The sequence below is a fragment of the Pyxicephalus adspersus genome, chromosome Z, assembly GCF_032062135.1.
Source record: "Pyxicephalus adspersus chromosome Z, UCB_Pads_2.0, whole genome shotgun sequence".
Classification (NCBI taxonomy): Eukaryota; Metazoa; Chordata; class Amphibia; order Anura; family Pyxicephalidae; genus Pyxicephalus; species Pyxicephalus adspersus.
This window is the reverse complement of record NC_092871.1, coordinates 62,376,406-62,401,276: the sequence shown is the minus strand read 5'-3', so window position 1 is coordinate 62,401,276 and position 24,871 is coordinate 62,376,406. Positions and strand designations below refer to the sequence as shown.

Sequence of the window (24,871 nt, the reverse complement as noted above, 5' to 3'; positions counted from 1 at the left end):
AAAAAAAAAAACTGTCCATCAAAATGCACTTTCTTGTTACACATGACTGGACCCTTCCAGTATCTCAACCCCATTACATTTTAGTGGGCAGAGTTTATGTTCTAAAGATGCCATAGTGATGATGTTTTAGGGGATGTTAGTCACAGATGTTCCCCACTTGTACCTATATTTTTGTTTTCTTACACCTCCCCATTCACCAATTGATTTTCAGAATGTTAATTGAGAGGACAGGAATGTGTAACAGGGCAGTAAAGCCCATTTTGATTGGCTGAGTTTTTTATGCTGTAATGATGCTGTAGTAATGAGATTGTAAGGGGAGAGTGTGCCCGACACTTGCACCTATATTTTCAGTTTTGTACCTCCCACCTCAGAGAAATTGGTGTTCAAAGAAGAGAAGCAGACAGCCGTCTCATAGGTATAGGTTTGTGACAGGTAGGTATATATTTAGGGGCCCAACCCCAATGCTCCTTGCTATGTTAGTGGCCCCGGGGTCCCCAATTTGCATTTTCAATTTAGGACTCTTAGTTGCACTTTCCTCTGAAACAGCAACCCCAATGTTCAATTTTCATAAATTTTTATATTTGTGACCCCATATCTTGAAATTCTTTAAATTCTGAAATTGTAGTAACTAGTATCTATGAGGGTCCCCTGTGCACCCTGAAAATTACAAGTCATTGTGACATATGGAGGTTTGTACACAAAGAGCTGTGAGGATGCAGAACGACATGTAGACTTCACACACAGCTCTAGCAGTGGATACATTTTACAGGCAGCTTTTTTTTCTTTTTTTTTTTTAAAATAGAAATTCCAGCTCCTGCTATCATCAGATAGGGGCTGCCTGTTTTTTTTTTTTTTTTTTTTTTTTTATCGAATCTCACGATTGTGCTCTAAAACAAACCCCGTGCTCGGTAAAAAAGTGAGTGCAAAAACACCCCACAAAAAACGTGCACTGGGGTACTATTTGTGATCCCGCCTCTAAGGAGGAAGGGCCACCCAATATCCCCAGACCCTTCGAAGCGAGGCTCCAGACGAGGGCTGGGATGGACTGACTTAGCCCTCTGGCCGAAACCAGATGGGCTTTTTCTCTATGGGACTGCCTAGGCAGGTCCCAACAGATACTAAGCTGGGAGCTCTCCCGAAGAGACACTCCTACTAAGGGAGAGCGCCTGGCTGTAAGACCAAAGCACTCTCCAAGACTTCAGGGCTAGCCCATAAGGGAATAGCACCCTCCATCAAAAAGTGGCAACGCCTCTCTCCGGTGGACCAAGCCAGAGGAATTAGCATAGGGCGGCCCCTTACAGAGGTACACCATCAAGTAGACCCTTTAACAGAGGTACTTATGCACTGCATTCTTGCCAGGAATACAGTGCCGTTCCACCCTGATCACTGGAAGGATTAGGTACTACACTTGATCTTAGCCAAGACCGAGAAGATGGGGGCTGCCTGTGTCTCATTCACATGAAGGCTGAACTGTGTGCTCACCTCTCATGGCAGCAGCAATCCTCTGAATGGATGACAGCTGAGCACAGAGCAGCCTCACTGAGATCCGTGCAGAGGATGAGAGTGCCGAGGAGAGGTGGGCGGGGTATTCACAGCAGCCGGGCAGAGCAACCGGCCAAAAACCCTCTGGGGAGAACTATGTATGAAAATATTTTGATGATTTGTTAATTATTATGTTTTTTACTTTATATAATTTTAAATATCTTTATACTAAGTTTTAAGATAACAATTTTATTTATCTTTTGATCTTTAAAGTATTAGCTTTATATTTAGTATTGCACTCTCCCTTACGCCCAGAGAATAAAGTAATGCGGAGCGTCAAAGAGTGGTAGACCGTTATCTGAATGGAAGTGATGCCTCCCAGATAGCAATGGTTTTGGGTTGTAATCGTACAACCATAACCAAAATTATTAAGACCTATAAATCTTCCGGTAGAGTGGAAAAATTACCAAGAGGAGGTACGAGAAATTCAAAGTTGGATAAAGCCCATAAGGAGAAGTTACGCAAGTTAATATCCGAAGAGTGAGGAATAAGCCTCAGGGAAATGAAGATCAACTATTTGCCAAATTTGGATTTAATGTATCTATTTCAACAATAGATAGATGCATTTATAAAATTCCAATGGTCATTAAAAAGAACTTCTTTAATTCCTGCAAGGCCCAATGATTCCCACTCTCTTCAAGAAAGGTCTAGCTATGCTAACAAAATCTTCAATAATAAGTTTCCTTATACTTTCTTTTTCCAGAGAATCGCCAAGTTTTTTAGCCATTTCCCCATTTAGGTCTAAAAAGGCTGGCTGTGAAAAGAAGGATAGTGCTACACTGATCTTTACTAAAATTCCAATAATGTGGTTTTTGAATTTTTCTGGTGTCATTGTTATGGTAACTTTGTCAGATATAAAGAATCTTCTTAGTTGTGTTTGGTCTTCAGTAGATTTATGAACATTCTTTATCCCAGAAGTAGATAGAATATTTTCATTGATATCTTTTTCATTCACAACTTCTAACACTTTAGATTGAAAACGCTGCAAGTTTTTTTTCAAATTTGATGCTCTTGTAGGTGCATTTTTGTTAGACCCACTGAAACTGCTAATTTTTGCATCACATTGTTATTCACCATCATCTTCAAGAATACATTGGCACACATAATGTTTACCATCACTAGATAATGTAAAGTGCTCATAAACAGCAGACTTTATCTAGTTTGTTTACAGACTTAATGCCATTGTGAATGGGGTGCCGCGCTATGTACTTTGTTATACTAACTAGAATATTCTTTTATTTAAATACAAACATACACATAGTGCTGCACTATTGCAAACAAACCTACAACACAACACTATACACACAAATAAGCTATAGCCCTGCACTAAACTTAGACATAATTTGTCCTATATAGAAAAACATGCACAAACATATATACTATACACACAACACAGAGGCCTACATTTCACTCAGAAATATACACACAATATGCACTATACACAAACATTCATGCATTCCTGTACCATACACACAAACATACACATAGCCCTGCAATTTTATCCAGAAACATGCACACAGCTCTCCATCATAGTACACACAAGCAGCCATGCAGTTTTTAAATAAACACGAAGACGTACAGTGTAATCCGAAAAGCTGTTCCTCCAAGTTCTTCTAAGCTCTTTTAGCAGACAGAGGAAGTTGAGCAGACGCTGCTGCCTTTATCTTTGTTATTTATTTGCTGATCTGCAGATGACAGGGCAGTGGGAGGCTCCAGGGCCAGGGGCGCCACTTAGCTAACTTCCTAGTATTGGGTGGTGTGAAAAATGATGTTAAAGTTCAGCCCTGGATGGGAGCATATATGGAAAGTGCAGACTGGACACCTGAACACACATCAGGCAATAGCACTCACCTTGTTTACACTCAAATGAACTTGTTAAACACATTATATCTGAAATAAAATGAAAACACTTTTTGTAATGTACATAATCCAGATTACAATAATGTGTTACAATAAGGTGTCAGGTTTTATAATAGCTCAGCTGAACTTCACACTAGTAGAAATACAGCTATGCACTAGGCTTTATTCTTACATCAGAGAAGTACTTAATTATGACTATTGTTTGTGAAATAGGACATTTGAATTTGCTTATCCTTATTTATATTTATCAGGAGTCGGAGTCGGCACATTTTTATCTACTCCGACTCCAGGTTTTCAAAATTGTCTCTGACTCCACAGCCCTGATTTATTTAAACACTTTCCCCACATTTTCAGTTTTCGGAGAAATTGGGGTTTAAGTGTTAGAAGTGGGTAGTAATGTGTAACAGGGTAGTGCGTTTGCCAAAGTAATTACATTTTAGTTGGGGGGGGGGTGGTAGCCAAAGGTGTCCCTCCACTGTATTTACATTTTTATATACTTCATACATACATTTACATACTCCATTTTCGGTTTTGTACTTCTCACCATTCTAGGGAAATTGGGGTTCGGAGAAGAGAAGCAGACAGGCTAACATAGTATGACAGGTATTGTGACAGGTAGGTATCAATTTGGGGGCCCCGCTCCATTGCTCCTTGCTATGTAAGTGGCCCAGGAGGTCCCCAATTTGCATTTTCAATTAAAGACTTTCCTTGCTTTTGAAACTGCACTCCCAATGTAGTTTCACAATTTTTTAAAATTCTGACCCCCATATCTTGAAATTCTTAAAACCTGGGGGGCTGAAATTGTGGTAATTGTCATTATGTTCAATGGTTTAGGAGATATAAAGGTTTGTACCCAGTGAAATGTAAGGCTGCAGAATATGGCAAGCAGCATTTCACACACAGCTATTGCACTGCTCCCGATGATGTCATTACACACGCCCACTCGGGAGGATACATTTACAAGCAGCTTTTTTTTTCAATAGCCACAGCATGAGCTAGAAAATGGGGGAGGGACAGCTTGTGTCAGCAGCTGGAATCCTCTGAACAGATGACTGCTAAGAACAAGGCAGCCACTCCATTATCCGTTCAGAGGATTAGAGCTGCAAATGAGAGCCAGACAAAGGACGCACAGCAGCCAGGCGCTCCACCCACTAATAGGGGGCTGGGGAGAACTATGAGTTAGTACTGATTTCTATACAGCTGCTCAGTAAAATCCTCCCTTCTCTGGATACTGCAACCAGTTCCTGTTCTCTTTACAAAGTAAGAGAAAATGCTGAGTTTTACTGTTGGCCCTAGAACGGGGGGGGGGGGGGGGGGGGGGGGGGGTGCTATCCCCAACCTGCTTGGGTGACACCGGAATAATCTCTGATTTCCCCTCACATTGGTAAGTTTATTTCCAATGTCTCTAAGAGCAAAAAGTGATTGGAAATCCAAAGTTTTACAATAATCACCATAACAGGAATTGGGGGTGATTTCTGAACGGAGGCAGCTGTTCTGGTGACAGGTGTGGAATTTCCCTAATTTCCTGTTGTGTCAGGAAGTGAGGAATACTTTTCTTGTTAGGAGCACAAAAGGCGACTTACCCTTCCTTTTTTTATAACTAGTACAAGTACAAAACTAGTTGGTGTATTACTATACTGCTCAGAGAGACATGGAGTCTGCCATTGCTATGTCTTCTGTCATGCTTATTTTATGGCTTCCATATATTATACCCCTGGGCTGATCCATGGGAATAAAATGTCTGACTATGGGTATATTTGTTCCTGGTCAGACCCCTGGAGGGGAGGTATTGCCTGACTTTTTATCCACAGAACAGGAAGTGAAGGAGACTCTTTAGATGTTAGTTCTCTCTGAATATACTTTTTCCATCTGTTGTCTGGGTTTCTGCTGTTCTAATCTGTGTTGTCTGAGCAGACATTTCAGAAAACCTACGTACAAGAAAACTGATCTCATCAGGTTTTTCCTTGTAGCTGTGACATTCCAGGCTCTGAAGCTTTATACAGAATTGAGGTGTTACCTCTGTTCTGTATGTGCAAAATCCAACACAGACAGGGTGATGGCATTGATATGTCACTGACCTCAGTGAAGGCGAGGGCACTGGGTTGACTGAGGGCTCGATTTGGGTCAATGCACCATAAAAAACGGTTTTCATATATGCCACTAAGAGCAGACTGTAAGCTCTTCGGCCCTCTCCTCCTACTGAGTCACTGTCTGTCATTTGCAACCCCTATTTAATGTACAGCGCTGCATAATATGTTGGCGCTATATAAATACTATTTATTACATTGGTCAACAAGAATTTTCTTGCCAAACAGATTAAAGTCAATTAAGGTTATGTTTGATGCACAGATTCCAAATATGGTATTGTTTTTTCTTGGCTCTATTTTTTGAAATAATGACCTCAATAATTACCTCATAGAAAACTAATGAAACATGAAAATTAAGCAAAATGAAAGTAGATATGCCTACATATATAAAATTGAATTTTTGAAATACATAATGTCAGTATATTTATTTTTAAATTCATTATTATTACAGAACTAATCACAAAGAAGTCATTGAAAAACTCAGTTTGTATAAATTCCTTTTATGCTGATGATTAGGACAATCCCCTTAAAGGCTCCAGCAGTAGTCTGCCATCATGTGTCTATCCCATCTGCTCTGATACCTTTCTTTCATCACCTTTATATCTTGATGGAACCTCCCCTTGTTCTTCACTGAAATCGCCAAGGTTTTCTGGAATGTTTTGCAAATTACCTATGCTTATAGTAGCACCCAAATTTTTAAAGTTTAAGAGCAAGTTTTGTACCAGTTCTTCATAATTATGTGCTTTATGGTTACCCAAGAAGTTAATGACAACCCTGACATAGCTGTGCCAGGCAGAAACTTCAGTATCAGTCATGTAACTTGTGAAATTGAATCATTTATCAGTTTCCGAGTCTGGGGTTTATCTAAGATTCCTGCTTTTAATTTTTCAGTACTCAATCCAGGGAAGAATCTACAAATTTATTTGAAGCAATCACCATCCTTGTTCAGAGCTCTAACAAATTGCTCCAATAATCCCAACTTTATGTGTAGTGGAGGAAGAATGATTTTTTTCTTTGTCAACCATTGGCCCATTAATGATGTTCGCTGCACCTTTTTTCATGTTTTCCCTTGGAGGGCATGTCACTTTTTCCAGTGATTCTGCTTTGCTCTACTATTTCACAAGCAGATGAAACACCTTGTTCATCCACTTTGCTGTCCAAGTAGGAAATTCACCGTTTTTAAATCAACATATATGGACTATTGGTGTTCATGATAGCAAAGCTTTTGTAAGACCATTTTGATATTTTCATATTCTTCTTTAGGATTTGTTTAGTAACCAATTTGAATTGATGTATAGCAGTTGCTATTATGCAGTAAAACAGATTTCAAACTTTGAGTTAGTCTATGAAAAGCCCCCAGTCTTCTGTCCCATATTCTGGTACTCCCATATAGGCTAGTAGTCCAGGGATGTTACAACAGTACACAAAGTCTCCATCTTTACTGATGGTAGGGGTCTAATGGTAGGAGTCTCACCTCTCTTGTCCTATAAACTGTTTTTTACCTTCCGGTCTCAGACATTTCTTTTCTCTTTGTCTGGATGCTAAAAGTTCAGATGCTTGTTTTGACAGACTTAGATCACGTATTAAACGTATTATTGAGCTCTTCTTGGGAGAACTACTGGTTTGATGAAATCTTCCTTCATATTCACTTCCACTGCTAACTCCTGGTTATACTCCAAACCCTGTATATCCTCCATGTCAGGTACAGGAATATCAGGGTGTGTACTAAACGCTGGTATGGGAACATCCGCAGCATGCGGCACAGGTCGTCTTGCTGATTCCAAATCGGGGTACTCCCACTTGTTTTCCTTGTAACGATTGAAACCTTTTACATTCACAGCACAAAAATAACAATCAATATGCTGATTTTTGGGCTCTTGCCATACCATAAATACACCAAATTTCAAACTTTTAATTTTTGCATTTTTCCACTGACGTAGACACTCTACACAAGTTTTGCATACCATATGGGAAACCCAATACTTATCTTGGTCCTGCAGTTTAATACCAAAATATGCAAGATGTGCTTGTTTCACAAATTCTGTAATGTTTCGTCTGTGTTTTTGCTGAGCATATTCACCACAAATGTACGAAAATACAATGGGGTCATATAAACAACTTCTTCTTGAAGTACTCATATTTCTGTAAAAAAAAGAAAATGTATGAAAAAAAAAAAAGGCAAATGAAAGTTTCATGAAAATAATTGCTACATTTAATATATAAAATGCAAAACATCGATGTAAAAAAAGATTGAAAATTATATGCTGTGTTAACATTTGTTGTTGGTAAAATTGTCTGTTCTGATTTCTATATCACAAGAACTAGAGCCAATTTCATGAAACGGATGTAATTTCTGGATTCAGCAGATATTATAAATACATTAAATTTATTAAAAAATCCTTGGCAAGTGAAAACATTTTTTTTTGTTGAGCTGTGTTATTGTTAAAAATATTAAGGGAAATTGGTTAATTTTAGTTAATATAATTGAGGGTGAGTTCTGGATCTATACAGGACGCCACAGTGATTACTCCATGCTAAGTTTTCTTTCAATAAATGTAGAGGGCACTGTGGCACCTGCCGTAACCCTTGTGGTGCTCTCTGCATATAGTTCCAGGGTAGTGGAGGAGCCCTGACCTGGTCATAAGACCTGCATCCCGGTCCTGGTGTCATCCTCTTTATTAAAATGACTGGCCAGAGTCCTGAAGCAAGCAAAGCAAAAATTTATAAAACACATCCCTGAACTTTATAAATGTACTGGAGTCCAAACACCCCATTTACAAGCTGCCCTCAGTAGAAGACTTGTTGCTGCTATGTTCCTTTGTTGAATACAAATCCATTACAACCATTGTGTGCATCATATGTAGTAAGTGTTTCTCTTCACTCTCACAGACTCCCACCATGGGGACGAGGTTCTCCCATCTCTTACAGGACATACTTTCGTTGTTCCAAAAAAAGAGATCAACACGGTTTCGGACATGGCCAAATGGAAGCGATCTCAGGTACAATCAATGTTTAAATTGACAAATTTATATTTATTGAGTTACGCCAGTATTCAGGACAAACAATGCAGTTAAAATATTAGGAAATTTTGACATATGTGTTACAGATTGAGACAAACAAGTCAACAATTTAGTATACAGAATGAGTAATTGTACATATTATTATTGCAGGTAGTTAAAAGTAAAGCGAAAAAAAAGAAAGGAACAAAATGAAAAAAATGGTATTGCAATGACAGAGTTAAACTAATGTTTGCCATTAGTTTCCTTGGATAGATGTGGTCTAGGAAAACCTATGGGGGGAGAGAGATTTTGCTCTTATTCTGGCGGGCCTAAAGGTTGGTGGAAGATTTAAGTTGTGACACTTTGGGTGGGAAGCATTATGAGGCGGTCACTATCTAAGGTTCTGATGGAGTACCAGGTACTTTGATTGAAGCACTTATAGAGATGGGTTTTAGTGGGTATGTTCAGAGTTTTCATGAAACTCTCCCATGTGTCAAAAAGTTGTGTGAAGTTTTATTTTTTTGGAGGCCTCAACCCAATCCATTTTAAATAGATGTTGGAGCTTTGTAAGGAACAATTGGATTGAGGGAGGGGAAGTGGAAATCCAACAGTGGAGAATGGATTTCCTTCCTTCTTCCGATAAAAGGAGCAGTAGCCACTTGGCACCCCGGGAGTAGTGGATACCGTCTCCACTCACCATACCAAATATTGCCCAAAGGGTAGTGAAGGGCAAATAACTGACCAAGGGTCTTTAGATATATCAGGCAATTTGGCTCCAAAAGCGTTTGATTGAGGGGCAGTCCCAAAACTTATAATCTGCATCGCATTTAAGACAAATATTGGATTCTGATAGGCCCATGCAGTGTGCTTGTAACTGGGAAATATATGCTCAGTGAAAAAAATCTGAAAAACATCTCTGGATATTGTACTGATGGCACCATTTTCCAGGACACTCTTAATATTTGCAGCAGGGATGATACTTCTATGTTGGGAAAACATTGTTACCAGTCCTGTGGTCAATGTGTTGTAATCTAGATCTTCCTTGAGGAATCTATTGAATTTGGAAATTGCTTTGGAGCGGGATAGGGAACCTAATAGCATAGTGTGTAAGGGAATATTTCAGTCTGTGGCCGAAAGGTAATGAGTGATTGAGGAACTGTAGTTGTGTGACTGGAAGAGAGCAAATTACGTGCGGTTTTTGGGTATTCTGATTGTAGTTCAGTGATAGAAAAAGGCTTGCGTGTTTTGGGGTTTAGCAATGATCGAACTGAGGATAGACCTATAGGTCTGTCCAAACCTGAAAAATAGGGAAAGTAAGTACAGAAGTGAAATCAGAATTCCCCCACTGAGGGAGAAAGAGAAGTGTGGGCATTAAGGAGTACTCTGTTGCTAAGGGTGTGCCCAGAGGTGCCATTGTGAAGCTAATAGTGGGTTGAGTTCAACAGTCAGGTAAAAGCTCTTTGTGGATGTGTATTAGAAAAATGTTTAAATTGGTGTATATGGAGGTGCCATGGAGCCAATCCGTTGGGATCCGTAGTAGTGATTGCCTCATTGTATAGTGCAATATTTGGTAGATTGAGGCCTCCTTTTGACACTGGTTGATGGAGAATGGATTGGGGGATCCTGAATTGTTTACTACCCCAAATTAAATGCCTCCTTAAACCATTGACATATGGGGTTTGCTTGGGTGTGAGGAAGATAGGGAATGCCTGAAGACACAGTAGCCTGGGAAAGCCACCATTTTTATCAGGGCCATGCAAGCCATAAAAGAGAGGAGGAGCTAGGACCTTGATTTAAAGGAGTCTTGCATAGTGCGTATTACCGGTAAGTAGTTAACTTTATATAGGCGGGCTGGGTGTTTGGGGATTTGTACCCCTAGGTATTTGAAACTCACTTTAGCCCATTGGAATGGAAATTGCTTGTTCCAATTTGTCTTGTGTTTTGGATACAAGTATAGGCCACTGACTTGTCAAAATTGATGAAGTATCCAGATACAAGACCGAAGCGAGATAGAAGGTCCATTATGACAGAAAGGTAGGTTTTAGGGTTGGAGATGAATAGGAGGACATCATCCACGAAAGCTGTAAGTTTAATTTCAGTGTTTCCGAAAGCTATACCCGTGAAAGTCGGGTTGGAAATTAGAAGCAAGAGAGGATATTAGGCAGATGACAGAGGAAACCCTTGACGAGTGCCTCCATGCATCTGCAGAGGTCAGGATAGCTGATTAATGACTATTCGAGAGGTAGTGCGATTTGTGTAGAGTACAAACTACTATGTAGGAGGTGATGAGGATTCCAACTAAGCTACAATAATTAGCATGTAAAAACATCATCCTTTTTAATTTGCAACTTTATTTAAATATTACCTGGTGATCCTGCTATCACTTGGGGGCCATTCACTGATCTGGTGCATTGCACATACACTTGCACATGAACATGTGTCAATGTACTAAAGAGCTCAGTCATTGGAGGTCATGGAGCACATTCTGCTTTTAATGAGTAAATTTCACATTGCTGTTCTTTTTAAAATATTTTTTTCCTTCTGTAATAACTGGGTCCTCAGAATCCTGTGTATGCCTATGGAATTGACTGGAATGCATTTTTGGATTTTGAGTGCCCAGGTGTCCCAGTGAGACAGTTGCATGGTGACATCGCCCAATGCCCCCCAGAAGTGCTGGAAATCAGGGCAAGGTTACTTTTTTTAATTTTATTTTTTTGTTCGGAAGAGCTTTTTTTTTTTTTTTTTTTAGTTTCCCTTGCAGATGATCTGAGTTGGGGGGGCTTTCAATATACCAGACATTTCGATTTTGTTTAATGTCAAAGTCTGCTCTACGTTTACTGATGTGTATAGGCTAAACTTGGTTTTGGTATTTAAAGCTTTTAAGTTCCACATTACAAAATTGTGAAAAGATAGGGTTTTTATTTCAGAAGGGACAGGCAATGTCTTCAGCAATAAAACATCACTTCATCTTGGCCTAGCCAATCAAGGTGACCTAAGATCTGTGGAAGTGGATCAAGGACAGGTGAGTGAAAACAAAAAAAAATTGCAAATAAGCAGGTGTGTTTTAATTTTTTTTGCAGAATGGACATTGCCTGTCTCTTCTGAAACAAAAACCCTGTCTTTTCACAATTTTGGAATGTGAAACTTTAGTTCAGCTCAAGGGATTAAAGGATTAGGTTACCCGAGTTAGGTCCACTTTTAAGTGAACTGGGCAAGAGCAAACAATTAGACATTACAAGAGGAGAAGATGAATGGTGATATTTTGAATGGTACATTGTGAGAAAATATTTCCCAACTTGCACCACTTTTATCTGGTAACCATACATTATATCAATTTTTTTTATTATAAAAAGATAACAATTGTTTATGATATACATTGCATGAAGCAAAATAAGTGTAATTCAACTAGAGTTTACATCTATTTTCAATACATTTTTATTAAAGAAAAATAGGTATGACAAAAGAATTATAAATAACAATACCGGGTGAAACAATTACATAATTTTTACAGTGTGACACAGAGAAACAAGCAGATTAACATTGAAATAGTTTAAAGACGTGGCGTGTCTTTGAGGGTTTACATAAACTTGTAAATATTATTACCTCCAGTGGAGTTATCAGATTGGCCATCAGCGATGCTTGCTACAAATAGGGGTCTTCAAGCAATGTCTTCCTCCTCAGCATTACACCCATCCTCATCTCCTGCATTATTGCCGAACATTTCTTCTGTACCATTATCTAGTCCTAGCATCTCAGTAGAGACACTGTCATCTGGTCACTAATGTTGTTACAGATGTCTACTATGATCAGGGGTCCCCAAATAATGTCTTTCTTTTTCAGCATTATTTATATTTTTTTTCTTTTTTGTAGTTCTGGTGAATATTGTTTGTAATATTATTTAGTCCTGGCACTTTAGTAGAGGCACTAAAATTTGGGCACTAATATTGTCACAATTTGGCGAAACAAGAAGGAAAGAGGCGAGGAGGAAAAGGGGAAAAGAGAAAAAGGGGGGGGGGGGGGGAAGGGAGGGAAAAGGAAAATGAAAGGGGAAAAAAAAGCGGGGAAAAGGTGTTTTTTTTTTTTTTTTTTTTTTTCTTAGATGACATATTGGAAATATTAGTATGTTTATTGCAGATTTTGTATTATTAAGCACTATTGAGCTCAAGTACTATTGCATGTAAGTTTATCTGCTTTAGCCAGGATTTATGCAATAATTTTGTTTATTAGGGATATTGTATATTGTATATTTTTGATGATATGTATTTTTATATGGGGGACTTTTCCTTTTATATCTGTAGGGTCATGAGGTTCCCCTTGGGCGGATCGGACTTGTCCCGCTATCGGTTGACACTCGTTCCCCATATAGGTATACCGCTGCTATAGACTTTTTTTAGGATAATTTCTCAGTGGTTTCCACACGGGTGAGGGGGGTATCCTTTTTCTTTTTTGGTATTATTTGTTAGTCTTCCCTTGTCTTTGTTTTAGTTATTTTGTTATCCTAGTGTATTATCTTTTATTATTTAAATTTTCCCTCCCCCTTCCCCCCCCCCCCCTTTTTTTTTTTTTTGAGCTTTATTGGAACAAAGGTATTCCCACTTTTAAATTCATGCCTCAAATACAATCACAGGTACAGCCGCCAGTAATCCGTACTCTTAATACCAAAGGTCTTAATGGTCAAAATAAACGTGCACAGTTATTATACGCACCGCATAAAGCGAGAGTCCATATCTTGTTGTTGCAGGAAATGCATTTTCAGACTAATAAAATCCCAGCCCTCTGTAATAGATACTATACAATATGGTACCATAGTTTGAACCCAGATACTAGATCTAGTGGAGTGTCCATAGCATTCCATAAATCTTTGCCAATACAAGTTTTGGATTCCTGTAGTGATCCCCAAGGCAGGTATTTATTTCTTAAATTTTCCATCTGTGGCAAGATGTGTACATTGGCCTCCGTATATTCTCCGAATCTCCAACTTACCATAGCACCGATTCATTATTTGGATAAAATGAAAAGTTCGCCTATTTTCCCATATTTACTAAAATCCATTCTGATCTACAGAAATATGCCAAACTACCTCTTTTCTGGCTTGCTAGAATTAACACTATTAAGATGGATGTGTTACCCCGATTATTGTATGTGTTTCAGACAGTCCCTATATTTTTGCCTTCCTGGTATTTACGTAAATTGCATAGGTTATTTCAGACAATCATATTGAAAAAGCTAGACGTCCACTTATAGCCTTTAGTACCCTAGCCACTGCTAAGTCTAGAGGTGGAATGGGGGTTCTGGATTTAACGATGTATTACAAAGCTTCCATACTTGTTCACATGATTGATTGATTGGTTTATTAGTAGAGAATCGAAAAATTGCATTTTAATAGAAGAACATCTTTCTCATATAGACCTTCAGTCCTTTCTTTGGATAGACCATTCTCTTCTACGTTTACCCACCTCTTTGCCTGGTCTTACAACTGATATACTACGGATCTGGGATAAGCTGCTTAAGGTGGGGAAACTTTCCTCATACCCAAGTCCCCTGACTCCTTTTTTTGAGAATCCTGCTTTTCCTCCAGCTATGGGAAAGATTAAGTTTTTGATTTGGTCTTTGCCTAGTGATAGATATCTAGGGGGTATCCTACAGAATAGCGGAGTTCCCTCTTTTTCCCCCCTAGGTTTCTCAACAGAAAGTAGGATGGTTTCATGGTTGGAGTATAGGCAAATAGCATCATCTGTCTCCTCTGTTTCAAATATAACCTTAAGTGGGGATTTGACAGGGTTTGAGAAATTGTTAAGGTCTCCTGATCTCCCTAGCCATATTATTTCTCAATTATACAGTCTCCTGTTTCAGGCCACTGAATTTAATATCCCAGTTTATACAAGGTATTGGGAATCAAAGCATGGAGCAGATATACCAGCTGAAGACTGGAACAAATCTTTCATTTTAACTCATAAATTAATTCTTACTTGTAAAGCACAAGAGACCAATTACGAGATCTTGTCCAGATTTTACCTGTGTCTGGTGGAGCGTCACCGTATTTCACTGGATCAGTCATATAGTTGTTGGCGATGTTCTGTTTCTAGGAGATCCATGATACATGTGTGGTGAGAATGTCCAGCAATATTTCGCTTCTGGAATACCATCATTCAGTTATCTCATGATTGTACGGGTTCTCACATACCTAATAACCCTCAAGTGGCTTTACTATCTATGGCTCCAGGTTTAATCAAGCCCATTTAAAAAAGGATTATTTCGCCATTTTCTTACAGCTGCTAGAGTAATTATGCCTAGGTATTGGAAACAAACAGCAGTCCCTACAGTCAGGGAATAGTTTACTGAAATGGATTAAATTAGACACATGGAACAATTTGTTGCAGAAGATGATGATAGAGTTGAACAATTCAAAATAAATTGGGCTGCCTGGGATTGGTTTAAAGAATCATCTTAGCTTCTTAGGAATCTAGCTTAATTGAAGGGTACAAGTTTGTCCACATGTCCACGGGTTTTTATGTTCATTCGTGACTTGTTTTGTATATTTAAATATAAAATATATATTTTGGAAAAAAAATAGATCCTGGGAAACTCCAAGCAATTCTGGTCATCCATCTCAGAATTGTCCTACCGGTCACTTTGCTCACTCTTGGCTAGTGAAATATGTGTCTGGTTATAAGTGGAGTTATAAAACACAGGAGTTGTGTTTTTGGAAGTTTTTGTTTTGAGATATTTGACAGTTGGGTGACTGATAAACTTGTATTTTATCATATCTTTAGCCTCTAAACGCTTTTTCCTCTGTTTATGTAATTTTTTTTTTAATAGCTTTTTTTTACCTGACCACTAAATAAGGGGAGTGGTCAAGATTTTACAGGTGATTATAAGTTCTGAGTAAGCTCGCCTTGAGCTTTTATAGGTTGTTATATTCGATGAGAATTTGGGGAAAAATTATTTGACACTGAATATTAAAGAATGTGACTTCTGAGATAAGTGATTATTAGCTGATAAATATTTTAAATGCTGCTGTCCACGTTTGGTACCACCCAATTGGGGGAGGGCCCATGTGCTACTAACATCAGATATCCTGTCCCCTTTCCTGAAGAAGCAGAATTAGTCTGTGAAACGGGTCAATATTTACAGGGTGCACCCTTCCAAGGGTTACCCTGACAGGAATATCACAGAATATGTTTAGTGTACACGGTTTTAAATAGATTTTATGTGACAATGTTTTTAATGGTATTGAATAAAGTATAATGTTAATAACTTTTTGATAACTGTGGATTTTGAATTTAATGGCCCTTAAAGTCCCATTGTAAAATGAAATCATACAGATTTTTATTGTTTAATACCAGGGATGGGGCCTTGATATATGAAATAGGTTGGTTTATATATTACTAGTACTTCAAACATTACACAACATGACAGTCCCTCCAAATACCCTCCTGGTCACTCTTTTATGTGGAGGCACTCTACAACTGTTTACCACACACTAAGGGCCTAAAAACCATAGCCTCCATTCTCAATACCTGTGACCCGTCACTCCACTCCTACATCAATTTCATTCTCTCACTACTTAAGTACATCCTTACCTGAAATGTATTTACATTCAACAACAATATCTACTTACAAACCCAAGGTGTAGTGATGGGGACGAAATGTGCCCCATCCTATGCCAACCTCTATCTTGGACTCTGGGAAGAAAATCTCTTTTCCTACCCACAATTTGCTCCATACCACACATCAAACTATTGGGCCGTTATATTGATGATATTCTGATCATTTGGACCATCCCATATCATCTACTCCTCAATCTATTCAACTACATACAAACAAACAAACAAACAAACACAATCTTAAATTTACTTTCAACACTCACCCCAAATCCATCCCTTTCCTGGACGTATACATCAACATCTCCCAGGATTCACAAATCACTACTTCTCTCTATAGGAAAGAAACATCTGGCAATACCGTGCTACACACTCATAGCGAACACCCCAGATCACTTAATAACAGTATACCATATAGTCAAATGCTGAGACTAAGATGCAACTGCACATCAGAACAAGATTTCAAATTAGAGGCCAGATCACTCACAGATAAACATATAAAAAGAGGATACAGCAAAAAACACCTAAAAGGAACCTACCATAAAGTGCACCCCCTCAATAGAGAAGATTTTATCTTCAAAACACACACACCTTCAGAAAAATCAAGCCTACCCATTATCACACGCTTCAATCAACATCACCACAATTCATATAGCTAATCCAAACATTGGAACATTTTGACCTCTGATCCCAATATTAAAACACGTCGCAACAATAAACCCCAAATTACTTATAAGAAGTCTGGTAAGTCAGGGACTCTGGTTTCCAGTCATTACATCCCATTACCTTCTGTCCCAGATGACGACAGACCCCATGGCATATTTAAATGCGGCCACTGCAGACAATGTGAATTGATACATAATAAAATCAAGCACTCTAACTCCCCAATGGTTCCATACATAAACTCAATTATCATTTAAGCTGTCAATCTCTAGGTATTATCTACCTTATAACGTGGCCCTGTAGCTGTTTCTATGTTGGTAAAACTAAGGGACCGCTTAAAAAATGGATCTATGAACACGTCTACTCAATTAAAAATGGCAAAATGGTGACGCCAATCAATTTCCTTGTAGGAACTTAACACAAATTTGATACTGATTACGTTAAATTTGCTGTTTTGGAAAAAGTCCCCTCAAATATTAGAGGGGGTGACTTTGACAAAAAAACGTCTTCAATGCGAAACCAAGTGGATCTTTTTACTTAAGGCCAACCATTTTTCAGGATTAAAAGAGATGTTTAGATTCAAACCATTTTTGTAACATCTTGGTATAATGAATATCTCTTTTTGTTAACATGTTATAATGTATTGGTAATTTTCTAATCATGTTAAATTGGTTATTGCTGCACTGTATAATGTATTTGGAGATTCAGTGGGGCTGATTTACCACGCAAATGCACGTAGGCTCGCCGTGTAAATATACGCTCTGCTGGACACTGCACATTACCGCAAGCCGGGGCCAAGTGCTAGTGCGCTTTCCTGCCAGCTTTCAGCATTAACCCCCCTAGCGTTCTAATTCTTTCAGTTTTTTGATGCAAAAAGTGATCCTATTTAATTTGCATAGAAATTTTTGTTTATGTTGTGGGCCTGTATTTCTTAGGGTTAACTCCCGGGTATAATAAATATATTTATTATATTATAATCATAAATTATAATATAATACATAATTATAAATCATAATTATAAAAAATAAATAATAGACCACAACAATGTAATTTATCAAAAAAAAAATATTTTATCAAAAATTTCTCACTGACATTTTTTTTTAAACAAGGGTGCAATATTATTGATAAATAATAATATAAATTTAAATACAGATTTTAGAAAAAAAAATATTTACATTTTTAGTAGACATCCCAGGTGTGGTAGATTTTGAAGCAGGGTGCTGCAGAAAGTCCAACATCACAGTCAGGACAGTAGAACCTGGTTTCTTTGCATTTCTTCCTTCCTCTGTCATCGGTCTTTGAGCAGCAAACCACGCACATCCCTGTAGGTGCTGCCTTTTTCTGGGTTGGTGGGATGTTTTCGGTGTAGTGACGACCAGTGAGGCGTTCTGGGTTGACAACGGTGGAAGCACAACGTCCAGGTCTATTCATAGCCACGGATTGGTGGTTCTTGACCATGGATTCGGAAACTTGCAAAATGAAGTCTGAATGATTCACAGGCCTCTTACTATTTTTTTTGTACAGAATGTAGGCATTCCATAGGCACTGCTCAACTAGATGCCTGAAAATCTTCTTGTAGTACTTCCTTTGCTGTTTCTTTATCGCTGGGTAGAATGTCATGGCTTGGTCAGCTCTGTCCACACCTCCCATGGTGTTGTAGTCAATCACCACCTGTGGCTTCACCACTTCTCTCCCACGTTTTGTGTGTACCAGAAGGGTGGAGGCATCATAGACAGTACTCATCAAGCACACATCTTTCTTGTCACGCCATCTCAGGGCCATCATCTTTCCTTTCTGCCAGGCAACAATTTCTCCTGTCTTCAGCTTCACTTTTGCAAACAGTGATGGCAGGTTGTCCAGGTTAGCCCTAACGGTTCCTTAGGCATCTGTTCTGGGTTGCAGAAGGAACTCATAAAGCTCAGGAGAGGTGTAGAAATTGTCAGTTATGACACAATAGCCCTGACCTAGCAATGGCTCAATGAGGGATATCACTGAAGATGTTGCAAATCCATAATAGCTGTATATGGGGTTGAACTGTGTCTCTTATCCAGTGTACAGTACCGTATTCCAAATGTAGCCAGATGAGGATTCGCACAGCATATACGATTTCACGCTAAATCGTGCCCTCTTTGACGCAATGAACTGCACCCAGCTGAGCCTCCCCTTGTAAGCCAAAAAAAAAAGTTAAAAAGTTACCAAACACAGAGCAGCATACATGCTTACATAAAAAAATGGCAAAAAAATTCAAAAGGTTAGCACAGAGCAGCACACATGTTGGCATAAAAAAAATTACCAAAAAATTTCAAAAAGTTAGCAAACAGAGCAGCACTTTGCATAAAAAAATTTAGCAAAAAATTTCAAAAAGTTAGCAAACACAAGAGCAGCTTACCTGTTTGTCTCTGCAACAATTTTTTCGATAACTTCATTGCTCAAAAACAACTTCAGGTATGCCAGTAGGTCGTTGCATTCAGCCTTTATTTTCATCCCTGATGCGCCGGTGAATGGAAATCTTGGCGGTGCTGTCTGGTCCGCATCAAGGTCAATGGAGCACCATGTGCGCACAGCACTGACCTTAGGTTCAGAATCATTGCTCAGTTCACTTTCGCTATCTGATGACACATTTCCTGGAGAATCACTATTGCTTGATTCCACAAGAGACTCCAAATCACTATCGCTGCTCTCAAATTCCTCCAAAACAGCGCTTGCGCCGGCGGGATGCCTTTTGGATGCCATGTGGTCTTCAGCAATCAGTCAGGAACAATCAAGGTCAAAGACAAAGTGATGAAATTATACATTAAGGAAGTGATTGTTAAGCCATCAAAAGGTCAGATCAAGGTCAGGGCTAATAGTGGGCCAAATGTAAATCAGGTCACTGGGTAATGATGCTTGGTGCACTAAAATGTGTTTTTATGTGTATTTTATTGTAAAAATTCAAAGCAGATTACATAGTAATCTGCTTTTAAATTTCCCGCCCCCACAGTCCATCACTTGATGTCCCGCCCTGCACACTCCCCTAGATCTACCACCGAAGCTGCAAGCGTCAGATTCTCCGGGTAATGCGAGCAACTTTTGTAAATTCCGGGGGTGATGCCAGCAGGAATTTGCCGCTGGCATCACCCCCGGAATTTACTATTGGTGATCACATCTGCAGTTAGATGTGATGCACCATGCAGAAATCCTGCATGGTGCATCACATCTAACTGAAAATATGCGCAGTGGCGTGGCCGGGTCCCGGGCGGCCTTTAAAAGCAGATTACTCGGTAATCTGCTTTTAAATTTCCCGCCTGGCTACGCCCCCCGACGGACCGGCACCCAGGCATCACAGTGGGATCGTCCGATCGCTGCTTGAGCGGGGCAGAGGTAAGAGGGGCTGCCAAAGTTACCCCGGGATTACCGCTGGGGGGTTAATAGTGAGGTAGGTGAGCAGCTAGCGGCAGATATTACTACAGCAGAGATTCTTACAGCTAATAAATCATTGAAAACAAATAAGACCCCAGGACCGGATGGTTTTTCGTCATTTTATTATAAGAAGTTCCGGGACCAATTGGCACTTCACCTGGCCAATTTTTTTAATCACTTGAAAAGGGACCCCCCTACATCCTCACTCATCACAATTAGCCCATGTTTCAATGATACCTAAGCCAGGAAAGGATAATTTATATCGTCATAACTTCAGGCTACCTAATTTATAATTAGGCTACTTAACGTAGATTTTAAAAAAACTGACAAAAATACTGGGCGACAAGGTTAAATAAATTCCTGCCCGTTCCTATTCATAAGGACCAGGTTGGCTTTGTACCTGGTAGACAGGCCCCTGATAGTACAAAGAAAATTATTGACTTATTACATCTAACTCATTCTGAGAGTATCCCAAGTATGCTACTTGCTTTAGATGTTCATAAGCGATTTGATTCCCTTTCCTGGGATTACTTATTTTATATTCTTCCTAAATGGGATTTTCAGCCACAATTTATGGCCTGGTTGACTGCATTGTACTCATCTCCATCTGCTAGGATTCGCTATATGTCGTACTATTCTTCCTCATACTCGTGAGACGAGGTACAAGACAAGGGTGTCTATTATCACCGCTACTATTTATTTTAGCTCTCAAACCACTAGCCCATTTATTTAGATCCAATGTTAATATTCATGGAATCTGGATAGGTGGGGAGGAATATAAATTGAACCTTTTTGCAGATGACATCCTGTTGACCATAACCCAACCTATGGTTTCACTATCGAACTTTGTCAGTACTAATAGAATTTGCTCAGGTATCGGGCTTGGTTATTATTGAGGAAAAATCAATGGCAATGAATGTCACACTTCCTACTGCCATGCATTTGGGTATCAAACTCACTAGTACCTATGAGCGATTATTTGATGTACACTTTAAACCACTCTTTGCTAAACCTAAAGAAATGCTTTTTAGATGGACGAATTTGCCACTGTCGTGGATTGGGAGGTCCAACTCAGTTAAGATGACATTCCTTCTGAAGGTGCTATATCTGTTTGGAACACTCCCAATACCGGTTCCTGTTAGTTTTACAAGGTCTTCAAAGGTCAGTGATGTCATTTGTATGGAATGACAAAGGACCATGAATATCTTGGAAAACATTATTAGCTAATAAGCAAGGGGTTTGGGGGTTCCTAATCTTTTAAAGTATTATCAGGCTAGCCCTATTGCTTCCATTTGTTCCCTTTATGCTGGATCAAGGGCACCTTTATGGGTTGAAATTGGACAGTTTCTTTGTTGCTCAACAGATATATGGGCACTTCCATGGATCCCTGAGAAACTTAGACCACCTAGTATGATTCCACATCTGCGACATATGTTTCGCTGCTGGGATGGATTTAGATACTCTAGTGGATTGATGTCTTCATCTTTACCCTTACTTCCAGTTCAAAATAACCCATTACTTATTCCAGGTTGGAAATCGCCGTCTGCCTCTAATTGGTGGGCAGAGCATAATTATTCCATGGTGTATTCATTATTGGGTAGATTGGCAATTCTTAGCTGGGATACTATCCATGGTAATCATGATGTTCCAGGAAGGGAATTTTTTAGATACTTGCAGTTGCGTCATTGGATTTTACCGCTAACTTAACATAAAGATCGCTTTTGGCAAGTATCGGTACTGGAAACATATTTGTTTAAGGACTCCATTACCTTCTAAATTGTGTGTGTGTGTGTGTGTGTGTGTCTATATGTATGTGTATATGTGTGTTTGTGTGTGTATATGCGTGTGTGTATGTATGTATATATGTGTGTGTATAATAAATATATATATATATATATATATATAATGTATGTGTGTGTGTGTGTGTATATATATATATATATTAGTGGGAAATCCTCATCCGAGCTTGGTCTAAAACAGAAACATGCTCCAGAAATCTAACTACTCTTGAGTCGGCATTTAAAGTCATGATGCGTTGGTACATGGTACCTTCTAAGTTAAAACATCTTCCGGGTCTGCTAAGCAAGTGATAGCGAGTAATTGGAAGCAAAAGTTAATACCCCTTCATGAGGTGAAACTTAGAATGGATAATATGTTGATTAATGAGAAATTAACGAGTTCTCTTACAGATTCATATCAGAGATTCTCTGTAGTATGGGATCCTTGGATCGAGTTTTTTGTGCCTTCCATGCCTCAGATGTCGTTGAATGGCTGGTAACACTAGACTACTGGTGGAGGGAGTGACATGTCATGGGTGTTTAGTCCTTGGGCATCCCTGGGACCTCCCCCCGCTCCACATAAACACGGCCAGTGTCTGGGTATTATCCAGAGGCCGGTTTGATGACGCAGGGCAGGGGGGCAGGGCCATCGACTTTCTTGTGTTAAAAGAAGAATAGACTGCAGAGATGGAGACATTATCCTGCCCCTGTACAAATTATTGGTCAGACCACATCTGGAATATGCACTACAGTTTTGGGCACCAGTTCACAAAAATGACATTGTTGAATTGGAGAGAGCGCAGAGAAGGGCAACTAAATTAATAAAAGGAATGGAGGAGCTCAGCTATGAGGAGAGGTTAGCTGAACTGGATCTATTCTGCCTTGAGAAGAGATGTTTAAAAGGGGGGAAATGATCACCCTGTATAAATTATATAAATGGTCCATATAGAGAACGCTCTTCCCCATTATTCACTTTGAGATCATTACAAAGAACAAGAGGGCACTCTGCTTCTGGAGGAAAAGAAGTTTAAGCTCCGGATAAGGAAGGCATTTTTCACTGTAAGGTCTGTAAAAATATGGAATCTGCTCCCTCAGGAAGTAGTTTAGGCAACTACTATAGATTGCTTTAACAAAAAGCTGGATGTTTTTCTGGAAGCAAAGAATATAACTGGGTAATAAGGCTTTAAAGTAAAAATAACAGTGGCTGTTGATCCAAGGAACATTCGATTGCCTCATGGATTCAGGAAGGTTTTTATTTCCCCTGCAAATTGTACCAGGGTTTTTTTTGCCTTCCTCTGACCAACTATGTCTTATAGGGTTTTATATCTGGGATATGTTTATTTCCCTAGTGGTTGAACTTGATGGACCTACTATGTAATTGTGTACACACATACATCTACATATGTGCATGTACATACAGTAGTTCCCACCAGCCACCATTTAGTGGTTGGAATGCCCAGCTTCCATGACTTTTCTACCCGGCTCTCCTCCGCAGCTCTAAATCATTGAAAGGACAATGGAGAACAGCTAGAATGAGATCGGAACACAGGCTGTCCCTCCCCCATTCTTTAGCTGTGCTGTGGCTTCTATAGAAAAAATTATTAAATTGTGAAAATGTATCCACCCAGTGGGTATGTGTAATGATATCATCCGCACAGTGTGATAGCTGTGTGTGTGTGTGAATGCTGCATGTCATATTCTGCAGCCTTTACAACTCTGTTCAAGCACAGATGACCTTTCTAGCTCAAAGTCAAAATCTATATACACAATCTCAGCCCACCAGATTTCAAGCATTTTAAGATTTGGAGATCACAACTTAGGAATGCATTTTAAAAAGCAAGTGTGCCTAGGGGTCCCTGAATTGAAAATGCAAATTGGGGCCCCCTTACATAGCAAGGAGCAAGTGTCCCCCACTTGAACCCACATTTTCTGGTTTCTGCATCTCAGCATTCCAGATAAATTTTGTTTCCAAGAAATGTAGGTATAAATTTAAGGGCACCACCCCAATTCTTCTTGCTATGTAAGTGGTCCAGGGGGGTCCCAAATATGCATTTTCAGTTTGGGGCTCCTAGATGCACTTGCTTTTGAAACGGCAACAACCTCAAAGAAATTTCCTTTATTAGTAGCTAGTAGGTTCCTCGGTGTACCCTCAAAATTTCAAGTTGTTACAAACAAGGGTTTAGGAGATCTGAAGGATTGAAGTGTGAGTTGTTAGGCAGATGAATATGACATGATCTAAATGTGTGTGTGCATGTTCATGCATAATGTTTGTCCATGCATACACACATTTAAACTCCTGCCACTAAAACAAGAAGAAAAAAAAAAAAGAAAAAAAAACCTGAATTATGTAGCACAGATCCTTCTCAGAAAACAACGGGGGCGGCATTTTTAAGACGCAGATATGAAACTTACGGTTTCACTTCCGCTAGGTGGAAAACATGCGTATGCTACGCATTTGCAAGCACGTGCACGTAGCGCATTATGCGTGTCATCACTCCTGTGTAGTGTTTGCAGGAAAATATGCACATCACAACCATTTTTAAATGTTTTTGGAATTATGTGGCCACTACATACTAAACTGCTGGTTTAGGCCTTTCTACAGCTTAAAAAACAACTTTTTTTTAATCTGGAAGATCAGGCAAAGTTAAAAATCATGCAAGTAGACCACATCAAAAAACACAAATACAAACTAGTAACCCAACTTTATTCCACATAACCACTGAAACATGAATAAAAGACACTACACAGACACCACTACATTAAAACAAAAAATTTGATAATAAAACACATGTACACCAATACTTCTGTAGAAAACCACATTATTATTAAAAATGGGCCTACATATTATTGTTTTCAAAAGGACAAAACAAAAATGTGACCCATCAGGGGCTGGAAAACTGTGCTAGAAATTACTTAGGCAGAACAAACATTTAAAGGCA

At 39.1% G+C, this 24,871-nt stretch overlaps 1 protein-coding gene across 2 annotated transcripts in view; it reads left to right on the top strand.

Annotated features, from left to right (window-relative positions):
- PTPA (protein phosphatase 2 phosphatase activator) overlaps nt 1-24,871 on the top strand; it is a 111,784-nt gene that overhangs the window by 4,341 nt on the left and 82,572 nt on the right. For both annotated transcript variants that reach the window (XM_072431787.1, XM_072431786.1), the window contains exon 2: nt 8,379-8,488. In XM_072431787.1, coding sequence (XP_072287888.1) covers nt 8,379-8,488 — 110 coding nt within the window. The remainder of the gene's footprint in view (nt 1-8,378; nt 8,489-24,871) is intronic.